General features: G+C 35.9%; 1 protein-coding gene across 8 annotated transcripts; it reads left to right on the forward strand.

Moving 5' to 3' along the window:
• The first annotated feature begins 388 nt into the window (after window positions 1-388).
• Window positions 389-26,148, forward strand: rxrba (retinoid x receptor, beta a). Of its 8 annotated transcripts, none has more exons than XM_024297177.2 (13): window positions 389-555; window positions 6,736-6,884; window positions 8,008-8,243; window positions 8,807-8,960; window positions 9,063-9,242; window positions 11,034-11,054; window positions 12,333-12,493; window positions 12,658-12,787; window positions 13,866-13,998; window positions 17,490-17,525; window positions 19,404-19,495; window positions 19,659-19,764; window positions 20,470-26,148. In XM_024297177.2, the coding sequence occupies exons 1-13, from the start codon at window positions 524-526 to the stop codon at window positions 20,615-20,617; spliced, it is 1,578 nt and encodes a 525-aa protein (XP_024152945.1). In that variant the 5' UTR covers window positions 389-523; the 3' UTR covers window positions 20,618-26,148. The 8 variants fall into 8 exon arrangements, with proteins under 8 accessions (XP_024152945.1, XP_024152998.1, XP_024152962.1 ...); XM_024297215.2 differs by lacking the exon at window positions 389-555 and adding an exon at window positions 5,616-5,800; XM_024297207.2 differs by lacking the exon at window positions 389-555 and adding an exon at window positions 5,817-5,965.

Here is a 26,148-nt window from a genome sequence, read left to right on the forward strand (position 1 = left end):
TAGTTGAGGAGGGGGCATCAAAAGACTGACCACTGAAGCGAAATCAAACAAATGGAGCCACTTATTCAATTTTTGTGCACCCCCCTTCCATCCCTGCTTGCATCTGCATCCCACCATCTTTCCCTCCACTTTTACCCCACCTCCCTCTCTGTCCAACACCCCTTCTTTCTACCCCTGCCCCCCCTTATTTCTCCCCTCCCCAATGCCCAGTTCATTGTACCAAAGGAGATTTTCTCCATTGAGGCCCAGTCTCTTAGGTAACCCCAGCACTGCATGAAATGAGGATAGGGAGAGTGCAAGAGACAAGGAATGAGAGAGAGAGAGGAAGGGCGGGGAAATTGAGAGGGCGAAGGAAGTGTAAAGGCGGAGGGTGAACACGACAGAAAGGGTTGAAGAAGGAGAGGGACAAGGATGCAGGATCAGAGGAAGCAAAGGCACCGAGGGTGAAAGATGGAGAAGTAGGACAAGTGCGGTCAGACGTCGACAGCAATGCAGCTAAAATTCGACCCAGAACGGAAGGAGGATGGATGAGAGGCGGGGATGCCTGTCGCACATGTAAGGATGAATGCTATGGGCTTTGGAGAGACTTTATCATGTGCTTTTGCAGTAATTAACGATCCAGATTTTAGGCTCCAAAGGGTTTCAGTACTTCATACTGTTGCACTGCTACCTTGATGTCTTTTTTAATTTTCTTTTTAGCGATAAGATCTTTTCTGACTTTTGCAAATGGGATAAGTCCAGCAGTCGTGTGTGGAATAACTAGCTATAGACAAGTGCAAAGAAGAGAAGTTTATGCTTTTCAACTCTTCTAAATCCTGCAAGATCACAACCTGGCATGGGTACAAATGATATTTGTTTGGAGTTTTTGTCTGAAAAGTGGATCACAGATACCACAGAATGGAATCTATCCCACTGAAAAGCAATTATAGTTTGACAAAATTTTAACTAAAAACTTTTATCTATATTAAAGTGTAATTTTCTCTAGCATATAAAGTCAAAAGTGTTTGGTGTGCTGACTATTTCTTTGCAGAATCCATCTCTTTACTGCAAGAGAAAACCTCTAACCGGTTTTCAAGTCTCACTCTTTCAAACAAAGTAGTGGATTTTCTAGTTAGCTGAAGACTCTGGCGTCTTTTGTGACCGTGCTACTCTGCACCTCAATGGTGGGCTCACAGCACATGGGGTTCCATTGAATAGACCAGGCCTCAGCAAAGGCTACATCGTTTGGATAAAAACATGGTCCCACAGAAAGCGAGAATGCCTCAAGGAGCGAATCAAATAAAGAGAAAAATGTTGCGTTCAGCAAATTAGATTAAAGCAAGTCAGAGCTTTACTTTTTCATTTTTAAGCTCCCCCTTTAACTCCACCCTCCTGTCTCTAACTCAGTGAAATTTACTACCACTGTTGCTCATGTGTGTGATGATAATGCGCTCCACTGCTGTGCTGAGTTATCATCTCAGCCTTTTGTCCTCTTTGATCCGTGTGACTGTTGGAGGACCCACTTCTTCTTTTGTGCATGGTCACAGTGCTGGCTCCTTTAGGACGGGCCTGCCCCCGGGTGGTGACCCCTTCTTCTTTCACTTTGTCACCCGAACAAAAAACAGCTATGACTAAGAGTTTTCTTGCTCCCGTATTTTTTTCACTAGTTTGAGTTCCTTCTTCGGTTCACGTCGGCCCCAGATGGAATCTGCTCTGACTTTGGAGACTCAAAGCTTGATACCTTTCTGCCACCTGCCATACAAGCAGGTGATGCACCTAACGGTCATAAGATGAAGGGTTAGAGGTCCGGAGCTGATTGTCCAAACGCAATTCTTGTGTCTACTAATGTGAAACCAGGAGTTGTGGATGGACATCACGCCCCTGACCTCTGAAAACCAGCGAGGGACAGACCACCATGGATGGGATCAAACTCGGTGGCTCTGTGAGTGGACCAGAGACATGCACAGAAAGGCAAACAGAGGGAGGAAGAGTGATGTTGAATGAGGGACAAAGTGTGTTTATGCTAATGTGAAGCCTCAAAGAATTTCCCTTGACATTTCTAAAAGTTAGGTCATTTTTTTTCTAAATAAGTACTTTATGGAGTAACAGTGAGTAAACATTTTGTTTTTTTAAAGATTTTCAAACCGTCTTTATGAGTCAAAAGTAATTCTTTCAAACATACGACATAACAGATTTTTGCTGGCTCTTGGAGGGAAAAATACTTTCTATGACTTCTACTGTTTCTGCATGTTTCCCAGGGTAAAGGGGTGTAAGGAGATTCTATAGGTATTGAACATTTGGATAGGTTAATCTGTTTTTCAGTGCAGAAATGTCTGAGCAGTTTATTGTGTTAAGTCTACTACTCTACAGTGAGGGTTTTTACTAAATTTCCATTGAAAGCCGTGAGAATGGCAAATGAAAAAAAACGAGGATCAGAGAATGAAAAGTACTATGAATGAAGGGTGGGAGTCTGTGTGTGCTTGCATCACTCTGTTGATGTACTCATATCTGTTCTTTCCTGTTCCTGCTCTTTTGGGTAGACTTGGAGAATAAAAAGGTTAAATGAAAGCAAGTTAAAGATTTGTAGAGAAAGGAGAGGTTGAGAACTCATTGAAAAAGAAGGTAGACAAACAGTAAAGCTGAAGAGAAGAAAGATGGACCAGACAACTTGAAGTTTTGTGGTCAGATTGTTCTGTGCTTCGCAGCAAGATTGGCTTAAATTGGTCAAATTTATAGATTGAAGCTGCAGGAAGCAATAACTCAGTGAGGAAAATATGTATAGAGAAAGAGAAAGAACGAGAGAGGCACAGAGCGGGAGAGTGAGAGGACGGCAGGGAGATCAAGAGGGAGGCGGCATTAATATGCTAATGTCCTGAGTGAATGCACAACAGGCCCACTGACCAGGCTAATCACTAGTGGACACACACTAAGGCTAATCCTCCATGCAGTGCTCACACACTCTCTCACACACTCACACACGTGCACATCCAGCATGTGTTCAAAAATTTGGACAGCCGCGCCATTTTTATTGATCATTCACTAGCACAAGTTTCAAAGCAAGACAATCAGGCAAAAGATTAAACTCTGAGATTTAATTTTAAAGTGACCAAATGTATCGAATAATACATAAATCATCCAACTTAAAACTAAAGGACTTAAAGGCACTAGTTATGTATTTAAATGTTTGGAAAAACTTTGTCAACTATGTACTCTGAGCACACAGGTTTTGTTGGTGTTGTGATTCTGTATATTTGTGCTTTAGTTTGACATTAGGCAACTTCAGAAAAAAAATTAAATCAATGACTCAGTCAGAAAGAAAAAAAAGGGTGTGTTATGCGAAATGTGAAGGCAAAACCATATATTTTGTCAATTTAGTCTTATGCCTTATTGTATGACTCTTTCATTGCCTGGTGTATTAAAGCAATTCTTGCTGTGTTTTAAAAATGTATTTAAACAAGCAATAAAGCCATTTATTTTACATGTACTTTGGTGTCTTCTTGTGTTCATTGTTTAGGAGGTAAATGAATCTATGTGCATTCTGAGGTCAAAATTTACAGAAAACACATTACTTTCTGAAGTTGTCAAAAGGCAGAGTCTTCCTCTAAAACATGGTTAAATCTTTTTATGACTTTTTGTATTCCATATTACATCAATTTTATCAAATTTGAGACATATGATTTGATTAATTTCAGATCTTGTGCATTAGCCATTTTACTAAAAAGATTCCCAAGCAGAAACAAAACTGACTTTTAAGTGGGAAGCACCTGCAGCACCTAGAAATATCAGCTGGGATCTTAAATTTGTTTTTTATGTAAATGTTATTAACTTTAAATAATGTGAGCATACTGCTGGTGTCTTTATGTGACATTGAAATAATATAGTGGGTGATGATTAGCAAAAAACGTGGTACCTTCACTATAAGCTTTCTGGCTATTTTATTCATTTTTAGAAATTCTGAAAAGTAGCAAACACTAGCACTAACAAGATTACATTTTAACAGCTTTTTGGCTACCAAACTGATTATGAAAAACTTTAAATAAATCCTGTTTGGTTTTGTTTTGGAAAGTAAGATGGTCTTTGATTTTTTTTTTTTTAATCCATCAGTTTGATGTAACACTGAGAGGAAAAAATGGACAAAATACTAAGTTATTTCACCAACACATCTTTAAATTTTATGAAATAAATTACTTTTATTGAATATTAGTTGATACAATCACAAACTTACTTAAAAATAAAATAAGGCTAGTTTGATTAATTTTGTTATGCCAATTTATTCCCCTTGAGGGTGATAAAACACAGGAAATAACTGACTTAAAAAAAAGCTGAGTTGTTAAGAAGGCTGCAAATATGCAATGCTGAATCTGGCATTACTGAAAACTAAATATTTGAAGACAGGTAAAATAATCTGACTGATAACAATAATATTATAATTACTTAGTCCCAGTGATGGTTCACTGTTGTTACAGGCGATACTGTAATAACATTACAATGTCAGTATAAAATTTGAGAAACAAAACACTGGGTAAAAAATATTTAGGTAAGTTCCATTCATTCATTTTCCAAAACCACTTAGTCCCTTTAGGGATCATGAGGTTAAGGGGCTGCTGGGGCCGATCTTACTGAAGCCAGGGCACACCCTGGACAGGTTGCCACTCTGTCGCAAGGCCACACAACTACACACACACTCCAAGGGACAATTTAGAACCTTCAATAACCTATGAAGCTGAAGGACCTGGAGAGAAACCCACACATACATGAGGAAAGCATGCAAACTCTAACCAGGATTCAAACCAGGGCCTACTCTGTGTGAGGGCGAGAGTGCTAACCACTACATCACAGAGCAGTCTTAGGTAAATTTAACTCTGAAATGGGTTACACAACAGTAATCCATTTGTATGTAATGCATTTGCAGCCTTATTTTATTCAAAGATTACTTAAGAAATAATAATTTACTCCACCACATCAACGTTGAAGAGACTCAACATGGAATTTACAATTTACCTACATTTAGCAGACAGATGCAATCATGCCATACAATACTTAACTGCTGGAAAATCACAATATTTTAAATACTAGTGTTGATCCTCCTATTAATTTTATGACATTAAAAAACAATCACAAATTCGCATTCAACCTCTCTTCAATAATGCTTTAACAGTCAACTTTATTTTATTATGCAGTATTTCAGAAGTATGCAAATAATAAAATATATAGCATATAATAGAAGTTATTAGGCCTACATAGACATTTTGGTAAGACTTAGGCACATTTGGCTTTTTTTTTCTTTCTTGGGGATGACAGACTTTAACGCAAAATGTAATACTGAAGCTTAGCCGGCGGCGAGTTAGTTTTTTGTATGCACTTTCCCAAAAAGTAAGTATACTAAACTTGTAGCGTAGGAAGCGTACTAACAGAATACTTTTTAATACTAAATTTGAACATTTTAAGTTTACAGGATGAAATAAAAAAGTAAACTTCAAGCATACTGCCTCTTTAGTACAGACAAAGGACACTTTTTGCGTATCCAATTATGTTTGTAGTTCCAGTAAATATTGATAAGCTGAAGCTTTAACATTGCAAAATGGTGCCTTACCATGTAAAATATGAAATCCCAAGTACACGCCCTTGACAAAGTTTGAACCCTGAGGAAATGCCCGTGGTTGACCTATCTTAGCAATTCATGCATAGTAAACTGAACCAGCCTTGACCTCCTGACCTGTGTCTCCCTCACCCGGAGACATGTGAGGCACAACATGGCCACACAACCCATCACCTGGCTATGAGGGCCAGGCTGCAGTGATTTGGGGGGCAGAATTTTACAGTAAGAACGCATTTAGTCAAATCCTCTCCACCATCATCATGTTTTCATCGTCGCATGGGGAGGGAGGGCTGACTACGAGGCAAAGCGGGGGGAGGCATACACACTGACACACACACGGGCCTAGTCACTACATCTTTTCGTGCGAAGGAGGTGCGTCGCTAAAACGTCAGTATTCGATTTTCTTTGCCAAAACTCTTTAGCATGCATAATGTAGTCTGTATTTATTGGTAAATACTCGGATGCTTGTGATATAGATTGTGCTTGTTGCTCAGTTTTGGGCTATCTAGGGCTCCGACCCTTTCGAGTTTTCCAGTTTGCTAACTGCAAAAGGTGGCTAAATGCTATTAGCCACAGCGCTTAGCTCGTTTAGTCAACATAAGTAAACTTAGCCACTTTCTTTGAATATGACAATAAAATGCTTCAAGTTATATATGCTGACTTAAAACGTGTAAATAAAATTTAGTTTGCAAACTGGTCATTAGTTTTCTTTAACCTCAAATTGCTTTTACCTTTGCTTGTAACATTAGCGTGGCTAGTTTTGTGGGGTTGCTAGCATTAGCTGGCTGTCAGAGGAGCGATGGTTTGTTGCCATCTGTCAGGTCTTTCACATGTTCATCTGAGGCATTTTAAATAATTTTCCTTTGATAATTCTTTCATACTCTGTTTTTTTCTTCTTTTTTGAGTAAAAATACACATTTCCCCCTCGGGGCCAATACTGATTCGGCATTAGCAGATCAACTGTCTTCTGCAAAGTTCAACTATAACGTTACACAAAACCCCCGAAATGCGTCAAATGCACGCAAATTTAAGATTAAAGAAATCAGTTCTTGCAGTCGGACGATAAATATGTTTAATCTTTAATTTTGGTATTGTTGTAACCATATAGTTACTTTCTGTAAATTATTTATTTAAATATATTTGTGGTGGAATTTCAGAGCCGCCTTTGGTTTCCCCAACCAACTCCGGCCCGGGCCTCAGTCCGCGGTCTCGAGTTTGATAGCGGGCCGGAAAGGAAGAAAGAACGTCAGCTCAACGCTTTCAGACAACCCCTGTGTCCCAACCACCATCATGGGAGACAGTAGAGGTAAGGAAAAATCGGCCCTGCATTTTACCCCCCATTTTTGTGATAAACATGGTTGTCTAGGGAGCACTGTAGCTATAATTTAATAAAATAATGTATACATTTTTTTTTTATTTTATATTACTATAGCTAATATCTGTTTTAAAAAGTGAAATATGCTGAATAAACCTAAGGCTTAATCTATGTAAAACACATATTTTACAACTGTCCAATGTATGCAGATGATTGATAATTTTTTTTCAATGAGAAATTCTGATTTTGTTGATAAAATGTATTCTGGTCATTCAGCCTTTTAACTGTGACAACCATGTTGTTATGTAATGTTATATTTTTGCTACCATCTGTTATCAAGTAAATGGAGAATGAGCTTTAAAGTTAGCACCAGGATTAGTGGGATAAAAGAACACATTTATTTTTCTTGCCTTTAAATTTAACTTGGTATAACTTTTTCTTTGTATGTGTGAATGGGCTTTAATATGATTGTATACTTCACTTTACATTTCTGGTTTTCAAACCCTAGCTTTTTTCATAGCCAGTGGAGTAACAAACCAAACCAACTCCAGTTTTCATTCCATAGTGCCTTATAGTATTGTATAGTGTTTTTTTTTTTTTTTTTACGCACATATTCCTTGATTGATTTTATAGCGGAGTTAGATCCTTTAGTACTCACCGCCTGTTATTTATCTATGCATTTATTTTTTTTTTTATTCCTCATTGTAATTTCCTTTTCTGTTTAACTACTGCAGATGCTTAGGTTTGTTAAAACTAATCTGAAAAAGATGACCACCCAAAGTGCAAATGTTAGCTTCATCCCAGAGACAACGAAGCTTTCAAAAAAATAAAAAGAATATTGCTTTTGATATTTTTAAATAGACTTTTGGCAGTTTACTGTTTAGCACTTTTTCGTTCCAACAATAAGCATCAAGATGACAATTATGCTAAACGTCAACATTACAGTTATCATTCTGGAAGCAGACCTATTTTATCTGGTCGTCAAATTGTGTTGTTACACCTGTGGACATGCTGTTACTCTAGTTTACAAAAACGAAGGTATGCTCAGGTATTTTTATTCACAACAGTTGACTAATGCAATTTGGATATTGTCTTCTTGGTTATGTTTTGTCAGATTCTCGCAGCCCAGACAGTTCGTCTGTGTCTTCCCCTCCCTCTGGACAGCGATCACCTCCACTTGGTTCATCAGCAGCAGCTTCCATGACCTCCCTTCCACCCATCACCAGCAGTGGTGTCAACAGCCCCGTCAGCAGCATCGGCTCCCCCTTTTCAGTTATTAGCTCATCACTGGGCTCGCCCTGCCTTCCTGGCACCCCTTCAGTTGGTTATGGCCCAATTAGCAGTCCCCAGGTAAAGAAAGATACTAAAAAGATACATGCTTTTTTATTTTTGCAGTTGTAAAGATTGTTAAAACATTTGCATAATCTTCACAGAAAAAAGAAGCAACAGCTAAAGGCAATTATGCAAATGAGATTAAATGGAATAATAAAAATCAACAACAGATGCTACCACATAAGCTGCATTTCCTTTAAAAAATGGTCTAAGAAAAATGAATAATAAACGCCCCAAAGCAAGTTTTTTTGTCGAACGTAAAAAAAATAAAATTTTCTTACTATCTCTACTACATTTGTGCTTAGTGTAAAAGATGTTGATGATGATGATATTAAATATGGTGACCATATTTAATATTCTGTAAAATGCAATAATGGCAATTTTGCCTTATTGTAAAGATTTGGACCAAATCATTTTAAATCACATGAAATTTTGAGGATTTACCTCTGTTCATTTATTTTGTATGATTCTTTAATATAACGCACACATAAAATTTAGAGAAATATTGTAAAGATAATCTATGTATCTTTTTCTTTATTAGCAAATCTAATACAGTTTCAACTTTTTTTTTTCACTTTAAGATCAACTCCACTGTGTCCATGTCAGGACTTCATGCAGTAAGCAGCTCAGATGATGTGAAACCTCCACTGGGCCTAAAGCAGCTGTCATCTCACAGCCCAGGGCCAATGCTCTCCCAGAAACGGCTTTGTTCCATCTGTGGAGATAGATCCTCTGGTGTGTAGACATCTCCGTCACAACTGTTTTCTTTAGAATATCTGCCTTTTTTTTTTTTTAATACCTTTGGGTTGTTTTCTTTCCTCTTGTCTTTTTTTTCAGGTAAACACTATGGTGTTTACAGTTGTGAGGGATGCAAAGGCTTCTTCAAACGAACAGTACGAAAAGATCTGACCTACACATGCCGGGACAACAAAGACTGCATTGTGGATAAGAGACAGAGGAACCGCTGCCAATACTGCCGCTATCAGAAGTGCTTAGCCATGGGCATGAAGAGAGAAGGTGAGATGGCTCAAAAACAAGTTCTTTTGTGTGTCGATGCTAATAAAATTAGTCTATAATTCAATTTTTCCTTTTAGTATAAACAAATTGTATTTTTTACTAAAATAAATTACCTATTTGTTTAAAAAAAGTTGTCTTGCTTTATAATTTTATTCAAAATGACAATTTTAGCTAGTTTTAAAAAGTTTACAAGGCATTTAAACCACATACTAATTTGACTTTATTCTGCAAAGAAATAGATGCAAAAAAACTTTTTTTGTTAATTAAGACTTAATTGATGTTATGTCGTGTTTTTTTCCCCTTTTTTATCACCAGCAACAATATAATAGCCAAGGTCTTTATTGCACCCACGACATTTTTGTAAAATACATTGTTGTCATTTCTTACGTAGTTTCAAGTTTTATTTAACCTGTAATTGATGTGATTTTATCTCTATTTGACATTTTTTAACACATTGGGTATGTTTTGTTGACGAAAAATCCCCTAAAAGAGTAGTAGTTCACATCTATTTTTCTTTAAAAAATTTTGGGGACAATTTTTAAAATGATTGAACAATTTCCTATCAGCTTCAGAGTAAAATATGACTGATTTAGAAGCACTGCTGCCTCAAGTTTAATTCTGCATGTTTACTATTTAGACTTATGGTCTTGTTGGAATGTGTGATGTTTTTGTCATGCAAGCTTACTTGTGTTCATACATTGTGCTCAAAGTAATTAAAAAAGTAGAAATTGATGAAAATCTATTCAGAGCTGGCATGTCATTTACAAGCATAACAACTCTGGCAACCATGACTAAAACCATTTTCCACCCATGCAGCTGATCTTAGGAGTTGTTATTCTAATAACAAGTTCAGTTGCTGTTAATCTTGCATCAGTTAAAGACTCTGATCTATCTTTAAATTGGTTTAATAAAGTAACTGCATAAAGTTTTTTTTTTTTTAATAAAAACACATTCTAAAAGATCCAAGACAGCTGCTTTCTATTTTAAATCCCCATGTTATAACAGTTTCCAGTCACGTTACATTTTTAATCTATTTATTCCTTTAAATGATGCTCTAGTTTAAAGTGTCCTTTAAACTAACTAGCCACTGTTAATTTATACACACTTGACAGCATTGATCTTGTAGACTGTTTTCCTTTTTCTGTAGTTTTACTGTAGTATTTTTGTGATGCTACAAGAAGAACAAGCACAAAATAGAAAATAATACAGACGCCTAAATAGTTTTCATATCCCATTAAGATTTTGTGGTATTCTTCTAAACAAGTTTTCCTTTTGAGAAAATCTACAATTTTGAACTAACAATCAAATATGAGAGGGAAAGGAAATAGACAATATTTTCTCAAAAGGATTAACAAATTGTAAGGGTTTAGTTCCTTTTTAAAGTACAAGTTGATCTCTCACTTAGTTAAGGCGGATTCTTAATTATTAAGATTCTCAGACTGGCAGTTGAAGCAAACCCTGAGGTCTCTAAGATAATACAGCTTCGTGTACATTCATTTACTGCCAAAAGCATCAGTTTAATAAAAGTCTAGACATGTTAAAGCAAAGTTATAAATTCATTCTTGATCTATATGCTAAAATATTAAGTTTAAGAGATTGTTGATTTAGCAATATTGGTATTTGAGTCTGATTTGAAACTCTTTGGCTAACTAAGTGTACAAATTAAAAGAAAGAGAACTGAAATGGTAGAGAGCAAGACAGTAGTGGGTAAGTTTTGTAACCACTAATTCCTTGCCCCTTCTCTTCCTTTTTTTGTTTCCTTTCGTTCTCTCTCTCCCTTCCCTCCTGTAGTGGCCAAGATGAACGACAGATGTAAGAAGAGGGAGACAGGGATGTGTGAATCTGTCTGTATGAGCCATAAATAGGAAAAATATTTTCTTTCACTAAAAATAAGCACTTGAAATGTTTGTCCATTTTTTTCAAACTTCATTAGAGTAAGCTATGAATACTTCCACATGGTTTTAATGAAAATAATTATGAAAAATCTACAGTTTTATTATTAAAACTCTTACTGTAGATATAAAAATACAGTTAACTCCAGTTTTAGGACTGTCCAGTAAAGTCAGACAAGCGGGTCCTGTTTGTTAAGAAGTTAAAAGATCCTCAAATTTCCTGTCATGTTATTGAAAACACACAATGTTCTATGATGTTATAAACAAGCTAAAGACCTCACATAAACCCTGAACTAAATAACTGCTCTATTTTGTTGTGTATCTTTTATAACTAGTTGTCTGTTCACCATGCCTTCCTTACACTTATGCAGCTTATGTTAGGAGTTGTAACCTTGGTTTGCTGGTTCAGAATCTTCTACAAGAGTTGGAAATTGCTTCTGCAAACGCAGTAGAGTGTTATGCCAAAAAACTTAGACTTATGTTTGGCAGACTGTAGCAGCAAGCTAATCATCCATAAGAGAAGTCAGGGAAAGTATTTTCACATCCTGCAAATGCAGCACAGTATAGCTTCGTTACATTTGAAGCCAGTTCAAAGAATGGAATGTTTTTGTGGCAGGAAAATATTTTATTGTGTTAAGTTTTAGAAATAAGGTAAAACTGCATTATAAGAAGTTAGTGTTAAAATAAAGTCTTAGAACATAAAATATATACTATATAGTATAGTTACAATACATTAAATGCGTAAAAATATTTTTTTCTAATGCAAAAGATGGATGAATTAATGTATTATAACACATGTTTTTTTTACCTGGGCTGAGTGTAACAGTAAACCTGACATTTGTCCTCATTAATTTTTTTCTTGCTGCCTCTACTTATATTTTAAAACTACCTTTTTCTGACCTTTGTCTCAAATTTCTTTGTTATTGTTCACTTATTGTTTTTCCGTAATGTTTCTTGTTCCTGTCTATCCTTTTTTTCTGTTATTTTTTCCACATCCATCTTTTTGTCTCCTGTCTGTACCTGCCTACTATCTACTTTATTATCCAACACTTTTTTGTGGTTCATTCCTTACCTGTTCTTCCTCCTCTTGTGGCACATTTGTTCATCTCTATTCTACTCTTCTTCTATCCATCTCTTTTGTGTCCTTTATTACCTTTCCTGTAATCCTCCCTTCCCTCTCTAATTTTCTCTTCTGCAGCTGTCCAAGAAGAAAGGCAAAGAAATAAGGAGCGTGAGGGCGAGGTCGAGTCCACCAGTGCAGTGAACGAGGAAATGCCAGTAGAGAAGATTTTGGAAGCGGAAATGGCTGTAGAGCAAAAGACAGAGCTCCATTCAGATGGAAGTTCAGGCGGCAGCTCTGTGAGTTCCTTATTTAACAATATGTATTTTCCACTTTGTACAGTCTGTGTATTAAAACAACTTTCTGAAGACTCAGTATGTAAAGATTTAATTTAATCAACTAAATCAAAACAAAGTTTCCTTTTTTTTTACTAATATTTCTGCACCATGATGACTTCTTCTAGCCCAACGATCCTGTCACCAACATTTGCCAAGCTGCAGACAAGCAGCTCTTCACCCTGGTGGAGTGGGCCAAGAGAATTCCCCACTTCTCTGAGCTGCCTCTGGATGATCAAGTGATCTTACTGCGTGCAGGTGAGTCTCCCCGACTTTCTCTGATTTAGTAAATGAATGTTAATCTGCTGCTTAGTTTATGTATAAGCAATCTTAATCACAATTAGTATATTTCACTCACATTTCAGCCTGTTACTCCCATTCAAGCAGACACTTAAGTTAAAAAAAAAGTTAAAACAAAAATATGTGTTTCAAGGAAATAATATTTTCATTTGTTCTGTCCAGAATGTGCCTTTAGATTTTTTGTTTACACTTGTATCAAAAAAGTAGAAATAAATGGTCAAAAAAGGGTTGAAGCTCATTCATGTTCATTTCTGTAGTACTACATGCACACAATTCTGTGCATTGAAAAAGTTCAGATTTGATTATCAATTTACACTTTAGTTCATTTGTTTATTTCTTAACTTAGTACACAATTTTGGTGCAACAAGAAGTGTGTTGCTGGTAAGAACAGAACAAAAAATAAGCTTTAAATACAGAAAATAAACAAATAAATGCCCAACTTTTTTTTTTGCACCACTGACTGGTTTAATATTAAATAATAAATTCACAGGCCGATCTTTTTAAGTGTGGCAGATAAATTGAACAACACAATATGTACAGTGGGTACAAAAATGGTATTTCCTAAAAAATAATAACAATAATAAAAATCCTCTGTTTGCAACTCTTACTGTTAGTAGTGCCTTTTTAACATGAGAGAGCCCAGCACAACATATCATGCAGAGTGAGCTTGGTGCACGCACGCAAACTGTGAGAGCACGGCCATTTATCAAGTAGACTCCTGGTATTGTAACTTTATTTAAAGTTCTAGTCTTTTCTTATTTCTCCTCACTTTCTCTTTTACTCTGTTAGTGTTTAGTTTTTTATTGCTAGCACAGGGGATTCACTTTAGCAGTAATATATTATGTGTTACCAACTGGAGCAGCCCCTTTAGGAAAAGTAGCAGATGGAGGTAAAACACATGACTATGGCCAAGGTGGGTTAACTGGTACCAATGGGGTTAGGAATTGCTGCTTTAGGCGATTTATTAGAATCACTTGGGGAAAAAAATCACACTCTAACTATATAATAAATGACTTTTACATTACTTTATCAACAGGGTGGAATGAACTCCTGATTGCATCCTTCTCCCATCGCTCCATCTCTGTAAAGGACGGGATTCTGTTGGCCACTGGCTTGCATGTCCATAGGAACAGTGCCCATAGTGCTGGTGTTGGAGCCATTTTTGACAGGTAGTCCACAAATGTACAGCTACACACACATAATATAGCACAAATTTTAGCACTTTTTAGTTTGGTGTTGTTTTTATTTTAGTTTTTTTGTGATACATTTTGATATTAAAAGCACAATTGATCTGCTTTAATACATTATTAAGACTTCCAACAGTTATCGTGACTGTCTCAACTGTCTTTGAGTTTTAATAGAATAATTTAATCCCAATTTGTTCATGTTGAGTTGGGTTAGTTATTGGGCTAAGAATTTATCATTTATTTTTCTCATCTTTGGTTGGCTGCTACTGCTGTGTTCTACTTTGGCTTGACTGAGCTGAGATATTTGGCTTCTGTAGTGCTGCTTGTAAAATGTTGGTGCATGCCAGGGGGGGCTGTTAATTCATGCTTATTGATGTACATGCATGTATGTACACACAGTAGGAGGCATTGCACCCTATGTTGCATTTGACGCGATCATAATGGCTGGTGAGTGTTCATTACTAATGTCCTTTAAGCTGCTTTTGCACAGCTTTTGCTCAGTGAAGGCACAACTGAGATTTGCCTTCATTCAGTCTCCATTCTTCTGATGCAAATTCACACACCAACCATACAGCAGGATAATTTTTGTCCATGTGTGCATGTTTACACGAGAACAACTGGTGAAACTTATGTGATACATCAGAAAAAAACACTTCCATTGCTGTAACGACAAACAATCAGGCTGCTTGTGTATGTTTTATGTTTTCTCTGCACATCTACCCAATACACCAATAACATGCAAGTTGTTGTGTGTCCTTTGCATAGCAATAATCCAAACACTTTCCAGTAATGCAGTGGTCAGCAGTTAGGGTTTCTTCTGAAGAGAGATATTTGTTAGTTTATTGTAAGTGAATAAAAACTACAAAATGTACTTCATGGCTTGATTCTGTGGTGCATGAAAACTTTTGCAAAGTATTATGTCAGTCTCTCCTGCACCTCTAAAACCATTTCAGTGAAATTGTAAAAGAGCTGTTAGATTTTTATTGAACTTGAATGTAAACAATTTTGAGGATCTTTACTGTTTCAAATGTGTTTTGAGGGAGTTGTACACATGCATCGTGGACGGAAAATCGCTAAGAAATCTGGTCAACGATTGTTGGTAAAATTTAGATGTACAGCAATTTCTTACAGAACTAAGTCGCACATCCCATATGTAGAGTAAGGTGGTTTAAAGAGGCCTCAGAAACAGAACTAAGTGAATGTGTGAAAGGAAATGCATACTTATTTGAATATTCAAGTAAATCTGAAGTACTTTAAAGAAAAAGAAAACGGTGCAAACACTAGAAACAAACTACAATTAAAACCATAAATCCCCAAAATAATTAAAGTCGAGAACAAAAGAGTGCAGATGACGGTCATTCAGTTACACTGAGCTAAAAGTGGCTTAAACATTGTCAAAGTAAAAACTTGTCTAAAATCATTATCATCAGGAATACTTCTTTAGATTTCAGTGACATGAAACATAAATTATGTGTTTTAGTGTGGAATTTTGGCACTAGCAGAAGGTTCCTCCATGAGTCTTCTAACTTAGAAGAGAAAATGGGCTTTTAAATGTTTTTGTATTTTAGTGTAAAGATAAAAATATTTTAGCTAAGAATAATTAAACTTATAATCTTATTAATATTCATTTTTAATTGCAAGATTTGTAGTATTGTGTAATTTTTAAAAATAGCTAATTCAATATGTATTCTTATTTTAATATTTTTAAAACATCCATCTATTGTAAAAGCACAGCACTGGTCATCCACTATATAGAAAATCTCTATAGTTAATTCCAGGAGACTTCAAAATGTATTTTCATCCACATCTTTTTCTACCTTTAGTATTTTTTTTTTTGCATGGGATTAAAATCCAGTAATATATTTTGAGTTTTCCTTTTTTATTTTATAAATTTGCATTGTTTCATACAGCTACAGTAAAAAGTGTTATAACATAACAGTATGTAACTGTTTCCCATAAAGGATTGGATGTCAACAAGTTCAGTGGCTGCAGCATTAATTAGCTCTACAAGCTGAATAAACTAATTAAGTGTAGAAACTCCAGTGGGTTGCTTATTGTTTTTCAGTAAAGTGTCTCACAGAAGAACTACATCATAACTTTCAAGGAAAACTGAGGTTTTAGTTATTAACTTTCATATTTCTTTATAGTTCAACATTAACAGTTATCTGCTTACCAGGAGCCAAGAAAGTCTGTCAGTACAAGTAATAGCTGAAGCTAAGATAGGTCTATTTGTATTTCAAATTGTATGATTATTGTTATTATTAACTAATCAGTAGTTATTTCTATGACTCATCATCTGATTTAGAATTACATTATTTAGTGTTTGCCATTTCTGGTCTTGATTCAAGTTTTGTAGATTATATATTTTTCTATTATTGTGAATTTTTTGCTAAGAGAAAAAAATATTCTTCCATCCATTAATTGACACCTTGTGGAAATTCTGTGTCCAGGTGCAAAAGTTAACCTGTATCACAATACAGCACTTTATTTTAACACTTTTTATTGATATTTGAAGTGATGTTTTTTTATTTATTTGCCGGTTATGCAAATCTAGGTTCATGATTGTTTATATTACTTTAAACTAAGTAGTGTATGGAGGTTGTACAGGTAAAAAAGAAAAACAACAAAAACTATACCAGAACATGTCCAGGTTTTTGGACAACAAAGTAAAGCCAAGAGATGAGGGCTGTTGTTTTATGTGGCAGCTTTTTAATTTTTTTTTTTATTATTTTGGGGGAATTTTTGTTACATTCACATATTCTATCACAACACATCCTGCACATATCTGTGGCCTTTACAGGATAATATTAGCAAACATTCATTATTGTCCTTTTTGTTGAATTGTAACAGTATTTCCATTGTCAAAAACAGTATTTTTTTTTCTTTAGTTCTACAGTATATAATCAAACTAACTTCGTTCATGGCTCAAAGATTTTTCTATTTTCTTCACTGCACTGCTCTTCTCTAGCAGCAGACCTCTGTCTCAGCTTTTTTTTTCTTTGCACAGCCTTTTTTTCCGTACCATTATTGCTACTAGTTGGAATAAATTCATTAAGTTGCTTCTTTAGGATGAAACAAACATTTATGACTTTTTTGTTCATTTAGTATAATTTTGTATGCCCCTAGGATTTGATCCTGATAGATGCTCATAAAATTATTTCTCTCTGCTATTGTTATATATTTGGCATAATGTTGAAAAATGATTGAATACATTTGAGAAATGAAAACATCAAGCAATATTACACCAGGAACAGTTTTTGGCAGAGACAACATGATGAATAATAAAACTCTAAAGGAAACTTGTTAATATTTTCCAAGGCTTCTTAAAGTAGACATGACAAAAATATGCTTGGAAGCCATGCAGAAATAGAAATTTATGTAAGGTTAAAGAACTCCCAGGATAGACAGAATATTGCAACTTAAATGTAACTGTTTAATGATATTGTAATAACACGCTGTGATTGAACACACAGGGCGCACAATGCTGAGGTTGGGGCCATATTTGAAAGGTAATTACGCCTCTACACAAACACTTTCCTTAAACCCCTCCTCTCCGAGTTAAGTGATTGAGCAAAATAAAAATAAGAAGCTTTTTTATTATTGTCATGTAGTGAACTCCAGATGTTCTGCCTTTACTTTTTATTATTTTTTATGTTTGAAACTTAAAATAATGTTATAAAATATCTCTAAAATCTTAGGTTGTCTATAGTGATTAAGAACACTGAGCTATCTAAACCATAAGGGGCAAAATAACTTGGATTTATCAGCTCTATGATTGTAGTTTTTATCAAAAGTACACATCTTATTCCTGAAATACTTCTAAGTTTTACGCTTCATTCTTTTGAAGGTTTTATTTAAGATTCAAAATGTTGTTTTTCTATGCACAAGATGTGACGCCCGCTTTTGTCTGCATTATTGGAAAAAGCATTTTAGCTTTGTATAGGAGGTGTAAGAGGTTGTTCTTTTTATAATCTTAGCAGGTTGGAGCACCAGACTGTGATTGTTTGCTGCATGTCATCACCTCATCCTTTCTTATTTCTGCTCGTCCTGTCTTTTTAGTTACTCTTGGTTGAATAAATATTTAAAAAAAAACAACAACTGAATGTCCTTTGCTGTTCATGTCTGATTTCACAGATCCTCATCTGCTTCTGGACTGTATTTCTTTTTGTTTTCACAACTCACATTCTGGCATTGAGACACTAATGGCTCGAGACACCTGGTTTGTTCTGAAACTTCTCAAAAAGCATGATAACTGTATGACTTACCTATAATGATGAATGAAATTAACTCGCACTAAAGTTTGCAAGCTGTTGTTTTTGCTTTTTGTGCTTTTTGGGGGAAGATTTTTGCATGGTTGTTCATTAACAAATGAAGACCCATTTCACATGTGTGCACTGTTTACTTAAGTCAGAACTGTCAACAAACTTGTTCATAGCAGATATAAGGAAACACTGGAATATTTCTGAAACATCTTAACTAAACATTCCTAATGCTTGGTGATTAATTTAGATCTGGAGATGAATTAATTCGTGTTTTCATCTCAAAGCTTTTGTTTTTATGTGTTGTTGCTATGACTAATTGTGCTGCGAAGTAATAAATTTATAATTTTTAATTAACTATTTGTTATTGGTTTGCTAGTAGTAACTTTTTTTACAATAAGCTATGTAGTTTTAAGCCTTTATCTTAATAAGGGCCAGTGAAAGATGTGATCTTAAAAATTGTGAGTAAAGTATGCATGCTAGCTGATTGTTAGTTACAATTGTAGCACCCAGTATACTGAATTATGCATTTTATTATCTCATCAGCCAAATATAAAAAAAATGTAGATTTATTCAGGAGGTTTCTTTGACATTAGTTTATTGTGAAACTCGATAGCATGTAAATTAAAACTAAAATAAATGTATTTTCTGTCTACAAAACTGTCTTCCTTCTCCCAGCTGTGTTCAAGTGCTAAAGAAGGTAAAGAGCAATCACAAATGTACACATGATCTCAGAGGTCTCATTTACCTCTGAGCTCTGAAATGCTTTTACCTTCTGCTTGCCATGGTTGATCACAGCATTTAGCAGCCATTTAAATGATTTCTATGCATTTATAAAAACGTTTATTTATAAATATATAGGAGGACCGAATGGAGCAAAGTTTTTTCTAACAGAAATACTTATGGAGCAAGTTACAACATAAAAAATATATATATAAGTATTTTTTTTAAGTAATGATTTGTAGTTAACGATTTTCTTAACCTTCCTTCTTCTTGTCTTTTGTTTTTCTTTTTCCCCAACTTTCTTGTGTTTTTTTCACCATCTTCTTTTGTGTTTGTAATCTGGCATTTTCCTCCTGCCTGGGAATGGGACCGTCTTCTGCATACCTCATCTTTTTTACTCTCCAGGGTTTTGACAGAGCTCGTAAGCAAAATGAGAGACATGCAAATGGACAAGACAGAGCTGGGCTGCCTTCGTGCAATCATCCTCTTCAATCCAGGTACACTCATAAGGAGCATGGAAAAGAAAAAGCACGGTGTATTAACATTAGGGTACAAAAACCGAACACAAATCCCCAAAAACTACAAAAAGGCTTAACAGGGTAAATGTTTCCATATTTATGTACAGATACTTCAGATAATATCTGTTTTCTTCTTTTGAAGATGCCAAGGGTTTGTCCAACTCGAGTGAAGTGGAGCTTCTGAGAGAAAGGGTGTACGCGTCTCTTGAGGCTTACTGCAAACACAAATACCCGGATCAGCAGGGCAGGTAAACTGCTTATTGGCCACTGCGACTGATTAATTTTATTTAAAAAAAAAAAGGATTCTTCTTGAAACTAGGGCTGCCACAATTAGTCGTTACTTTATATTATATGGAGTCAGAGTGTAGTAAAGTTGAAAGTTATAATATGCTTGCTTTTTGGACAATTTTGCATTTATTAAGATTGTTTTTGTTATTCTGGAGTTTAGCTAATATTTCAGCTACATGCTAGCTATTTTAGCTAATTTAGGATTTTTCGAGTTTTTTAGGTTAATTTAGATTTTAGCTAACATTTCAGCTGATTTCTAGCTATTTGGCTAATTTAGGATGTTTTGTTTTTTTAGGCTATTTTGGAGTTTAGCTAATATTTCAGCTGGCTTTCAGCTTCAGCGTTTTTAGCCATCAATTTCAGCATCGTCAGTTATTAGCACTAGCATCTTCAGAGGTCAAATTCAGCTTACAGCATTCACACTAGTGTTATCACAGGTAATGCTATATATCTATCTTTTAGTTAGTTTAAAGCTAATGATGGTTAAGATGTCTTCTTTACATTCAGTTTGCGCATGACTCGATTAGTCGACTATTAAAATAGTCGTTTGTGGCAGCACTACTTGAAATAGCTTTTCAAGATAAAAACCTAAAATATTTGAATCAAACTATGTCATTGCTAAGCACCCTTACCTCTTTTCTTTTAACTCATCTGTGCCTCTTCAGGTTTGCAAAGCTCCTGCTGCGTCTCCCAGCCCTGCGCTCCATTGGGCTCAAGTGTCTGGAGCATTTGTTCTTTTTTAAACTGATTGGTGACACGCCCATTGACACCTTCCTGATGGAGATGCTCGAAGCCCCTCACCAGCTAACTTAAGAGGAGCCCCGATCTGTCCGGTCAGGATGCGATGCACAGCAAGATTTTCACCATGGCTTCCTGTGTTTGGTCTTTGGCTCGTTTTGTTGGGCCTTGCTTAACTGCAGCACCTGCTGGGTTAATCCACCAGCACACACACATGAAGACGCACACTATTTTTATCGACTTTGTGTTTTGTCTTCTCATACATACACATTATTCACACAAGGATCCTTGAAATTCCATACATATTGTGACGTACAATGTAATATCCAGATAAAATGGCTTGGAATTAATATATTATTACGAACATACACGCATGCATCTTCACCGTCTTTTCCCTTTCTCACACCCACCACAGTGACTATGATTCAAGGAATATGGTTGCTTTTTTATCTCAGATTGGACAGTAAATGTCTTAATTTTTGGTTAGGTTTCATTTATCCCATCTTCAGCTCACAGTGGATTTATGCATCTGCATAACTGGGATTTTATTTTATTTTTACTTGAGTTTCTTTCAGTAACAGCTACCTGCAGATCTATATTATATTCATCACTAGCTAGTTAGGTTTCTGTGTATGGGTTTAGCTTAAAACCAGGTACAGCACATATAAATCAGCTGACCACCATCAAAGAAATTCACTTCAAGAATTGTTGTGCAAAAGGACATGCAAACACCCAGTGAACTAATCAAATCTGGAAATTTAGATTTTTTTTTTCTTTTTTTTATGCCGAAACTTCTTTAAGTTTCTATTTTTAAAGTACTGTACTCATGAAATGAGAGCTTTTTCTAAGGCATTGAAATCCAGGAAAGGGCCTGGGAGCACTTTGTTAGCCAGAAAAACTTAGTCCCTCCCACCCTGATGCGCACAGTGGGCTTTGTAAGATAAGAAGATTGACTTGAATTTTTTTTCCTTAAGTTTAGATTTGACCCTTTTTCTTTACTTTGGCAGGTGTTTGGTATTTTTTTTCCAGCTTGAGGCTCTCAAGACATGGAGCTAAATTAAAGAAAAGTTTATTTTTTTCTGATTTTATTTTATTTTTTTCCTAAAATATTTCCTTTCCTTTGGTCATAAATGCACTTTTGTGAGTTGTAACTGTGTAAACGCCCTCCTCCTTTTTTTTTATTTTTTATTGACCATCTTTATTTAGTCTTCTAAAATCATTTGAAAGGTACTAAGTGTAGGTTTTCCTATTTCATTGTAGGTGTATGTTTTATTTTGACTGTTCAAATGAATACTAACCACCAGGTTGAATGTTGAGGTTTCCAACACTTCAGGTGCCTTGTTTTAGCATCAACCCCAGCTTTTGCATCTGTTGTGATGGCATGATTTTTTTGCAACACATAACCAGACAGCTTTTATTTGGATTATGTGGCCATAAGTCTGTTGACTTTCCTAACAAGCAATCATTGAAAATGTATTTAATTTTAAGGTAAAATAAATCAAATATATTTTATTAGCTGAAGAGAATTTAAAGAAGCGCACTGTAAAATAAGAAATTATATATCTTAAAAAAATGTCTTTTAACTTATAGTCCATTTCTTATAGTATGCAGGACATGCTGTGTTTTTAACTTTTTTTGAGCTTAAGCAACATTTTAAATGTTCATCAAAGTGATTTGTTTGAGGAATTTGATATGTCCTATCAATAATTATTTGGAACTGACAAAAAACTAGATTGTGAAATTAGACTCATGTATTTTGGGAAAACTGAGGCATTAAGTTCACCTGGTGGTGAGTATTTGTTCGTGCAGTCATCTGTGTGGTTTTGGGTATTGAGTGGTAAACCAATGTTGCATCTGCTTTTGTCCTCTGTTGCGTCTTGTTGTAATGCAATAACGAAATCAATTAATGTTTTACAGTATTTTGGAAATCCTACACATACTACCTGTCACTATTTATAGTTCAGTGATTGTGTGTCAGGTCAGTGCTTGACATCATTGTAGGAGATTTAAATAATACCAAAAACCCACAAGGGAGAGTCATGCCAGCAAGGGCCTGCCAAACTAAAGAAAGTGATCATGTGGCATAAAGTAACACTTTTTTGCTCAGCATTGAACTTGTTTTCCATGCAGTAAAATCACCATGAAACTGTTGTTGAGCCCAGGGCAAAACCACACCTCATTGCTGTTTTTGCACCAATTTCTGCCATCGTTTCCTCTCGTCTTGATTGGCTTGACTTTGCCGAAAGTGGCACTTGACATTTACTGTGACCGAAGTTTACTGAGAAAAATAAACCCGAGTATTGCAGTGAAAAGTCAAATGCAACTACCAAATCATTAAAATCGAAAACTATGAATAAAATATGTGGTCAAAGTTGAGCAATACTGGAGTACAGACCGAACTGTTGTAGTAAATATTAAAAAGAAAAAAAGTAGTTTATTAGCAACCCCATTTATTAGTGATGAGAATGATCTCCCACTTTGCAGTATCGTGTTCTGGGGCAGTCCTCTACCAGGTGCTACGTCATTGATGTCTTTTAGTTTAAGACTTGCACATTTACATCAATGCACATTATATGCAAGTTTGTAGTCAGATTAGACATTAATTCTATATTTTAAAAGTGTCTATCTTTATGATGACCCCAAATCCCTTTGTCGTGGACTCCCAACCACAGAAAATGACTGTAAAGTTGTGTTTTGACTGTGGCTGATTAGACTTTGTACTTCCAGAAACAGCGATGTTTTCTATTTTAGTATGATTCATGAAAGAAATCAAAGGATTTTTGAGTCAGGCGTGTTGAGAATGAGCGGTAAGAAACCTGCCAAGCTTATAGTTCAAATTCTTCTCAGTGAGAACCTTTTGGCCTCTCTCATGTGACGTGGATGCAGAGGCTGACAACTGACCTGTAAAACAGGCGTTCATCTTTTTTATTATGAGAGAAAGTTGATGTAAAAGTTTATTCTTATTTTGCTTATCGATTGTCAACTTGTGATCCCATGATACTTAGACAGAAAAGTCAGCCCCTTATGCAACATAACTGACTATTTTTGTTTTGTTAAAAAAAAAAAAAAAAACAGCACCAGTGAACTTTTATTGGCTGAAATTGAGTCTGTGTTCTAATGAGTGGATTAGATGAGCAACATGAGTTTAAGACTTGAATGAGAACAATTTTATGGCCTATAAGCTTTTTACTTCTATGATCTACATTATTGTTTAGCTGTCCTGAAACAGTTAAACTGATGAAAAAAAGTATGTGACTGCTGCCCAAAATGAGCTTTATCCTCTGTTGTATCTCAGAGGTGACTTTAGGATGTGCTTGATTGGTATCTCAGAAGCTTTCTTTGTAGGTTTTTTCCAGTTTTCTTTGTTAAATCTTTGGGCCTGCTTGTTTCCTTCTTATACATGGCGATGGGAGTTACTGGAGTCGCTAAGAGCTTAGTGACTACTACATCTAAAGACTGCTCACACAAAGCTGACTGATGAGATGCTCATCTGTTTATCACTTACAGTTTTAAATATGCATCTTTTAAATCATATTAGTTTTTTTCTGGAATATGTGCATTCTGCCATTTCTAGATTGCGTGTTGTCTGTTATGTGATTTTAATTGGCAGTGAAGTCGATTAACGTTCCCATCCACTATTACCGTGATGGTCGTAAGTTCTCTTAGTTCTTTACGTTTTACTTTTTGAGCTTAGAAATACACAATTACGTTTCAGTGGAAAAAGCTATTTAGTTACTGCAGGTTTTGTAGTTGAGCCTCTTGTAGCTTTGCTGAGCAGGCATACTCATTTAACATAAGCTGGTGGCTGGGGTTTTCATTGTTTAAGCAGTTGTTAAGCGTGGTAAGTTTATGGAATCTGTCAGCAGCCATGCCTTTATAAGTGGCAGAAACTGTAACTTTGGCTGTGACTTGCCAGGCGTTAATGGTTAAATTGGCTGTGTAAAATAACTGGAGGGTATTAGGAAGGAGAGGGCAGTGAAGAGGTTGACTTGATGCTCTATCAGCACAACCTGGCCTCCTTCATTCTTTCGGCTCTCTCTTGACTGCTTGACTTATTCAGTGACTCGTGTGGGCTCAAAATGATTGGGCTTTATTTTGGAATTGGAAAATTAAAGCAAACCTTTTGAATCTTGGATTGTTTGAGGATGTGAAACTTTTACTTCGAGTGAGTGTTGGCAAGATGCAGAGAGGGGATTCAGTGCCGCATGTCCCTTCTTTGCTAACTTTACTTGACGGGAGAGCTGCAGCGATCAGCGGTTGCTAAGGAAAACCGTTGGATCCAACTGCACTGCCCAGATTTGTTAATGCAGCGGTGTGCACTCAAGGCAGACACATGCTGTGACCTTCTGACTGTGTAACAGTATTGTTGTCAGCTTCTTTGTTACATTTTGGAATTTCTTGCATTTTGAAGATACAGACAATTGATTATGCTCTTTTTTTAATGAATCACAATTTATGACTGAAGACTTGATCATGGTGTGTAGATTAGACAAGAGGGCGTTCTTCCACGTCCCCTGGAGCCAAGGCCCAGCCTGATGTAATCGGTGAGGATTATTGTGTGCTATGCAGTCCGAAACCACCTCCCTCACTGTTTTTGTTTAGAAATCACTGCCAAGCTGTATGCAGCCATCTTAAAGGCAGGCCCACTCGGTTGTGGTTGCCTCTGATGTATGTTGTGACAATTGTGTGGCACTCTGATGTGCTTAGCCTCAGCCTGTGCCATTCTGAACAGGATCCCCAACCAGAGTGGAATGGTATCTTGCATGGCGAGGGGTGGTCTGGTCACTGGGCGCAGTAGTCCAGAGTGTGGATCCTCCTCCCCAGGTGCTAGAGCTGTGTTTTGGTGCTTTTTACAGGGTTTCATAACCCTGAGAACATACATATGATTTAAAATAAGAATAGATTGACTGGGCTCTTCTAGTTCTGGACCTGCTCTTCAGCTGGTTTTGGTTGGAATTTTTCTGAGCCTGGATGTTGACCTTTTTTTTTTTTTTTTTTTTTGCTGTGACATAAGATAAAAATAGTCTTGGCTATTTTTGACAAAAAGGGGGCACACCTTGGTATTATCCAGTTACGCTTGGAGAACTTGTGAGCGGTTGACTTAACTTCTGCTCTCCTGAAGTAGTTGGGGAGTGATGGCTTTAAAGTCAGGACTGGAAACAAAGAAGTGCAGAGGCTTAGAGAACATGGAGCAGGTGTTAGTGGTTGACCGAAAGGAGACACAGAAACATTTATTTTCCAGTAGATCTAGGATCTTCCTAATTGTTTACTCTCTACCTTAAAATCCTCCACCCTCCGTTTCTTTCTGATGTTTCCTGTCTCCTGCTTTTCCAACTTGCTGTTCACTTCTTTATAATAAAGTATTAAATGCAAGAACTGTAAAATCAGAATGAAATCTGTCACTCTTTTGTTTAATATGTCTCTTTTCTCTTGTGTCTGTCCTTTGTCCTGTTTGTATCTACTCCATTGTATATGTGGAGTTGATTGACTATTGTGTGCTTTGGGGATTGAAAGAAGAAAAAATATGAATAATTATTTTCAGTCATTAATTCTGAATCTTGTTTCTGTTTGTTGTATCATGTCTGAGTAAAAGTTTTAATACTGTA

Source organism: Oryzias melastigma, linkage group LG11, assembly GCF_002922805.2.
Source record: "Oryzias melastigma strain HK-1 linkage group LG11, ASM292280v2, whole genome shotgun sequence".
Taxonomy (NCBI): Eukaryota; Metazoa; Chordata; class Actinopteri; order Beloniformes; family Adrianichthyidae; genus Oryzias; species Oryzias melastigma.

Excerpts from the sequence above, each read along its gene's own strand:
- rxrba (XM_024297177.2), top strand. The coding sequence starts at position 524 with ATGGATGAGAGGCGGGGATGCCTGTCGCACAT. Across the intron at positions 8,961-9,062 it reads CTGTGGAGATAGATCCTCTG|GTAAACACTATGGTGTTTAC; the intron begins GTGTGTAGACAT and ends CTTTTTTTTCAG. Across the intron at positions 12,494-12,657 it reads GAAGTTCAGGCGGCAGCTCT|CCCAACGATCCTGTCACCAA; the intron begins GTGAGTTCCTTA and ends GACTTCTTCTAG.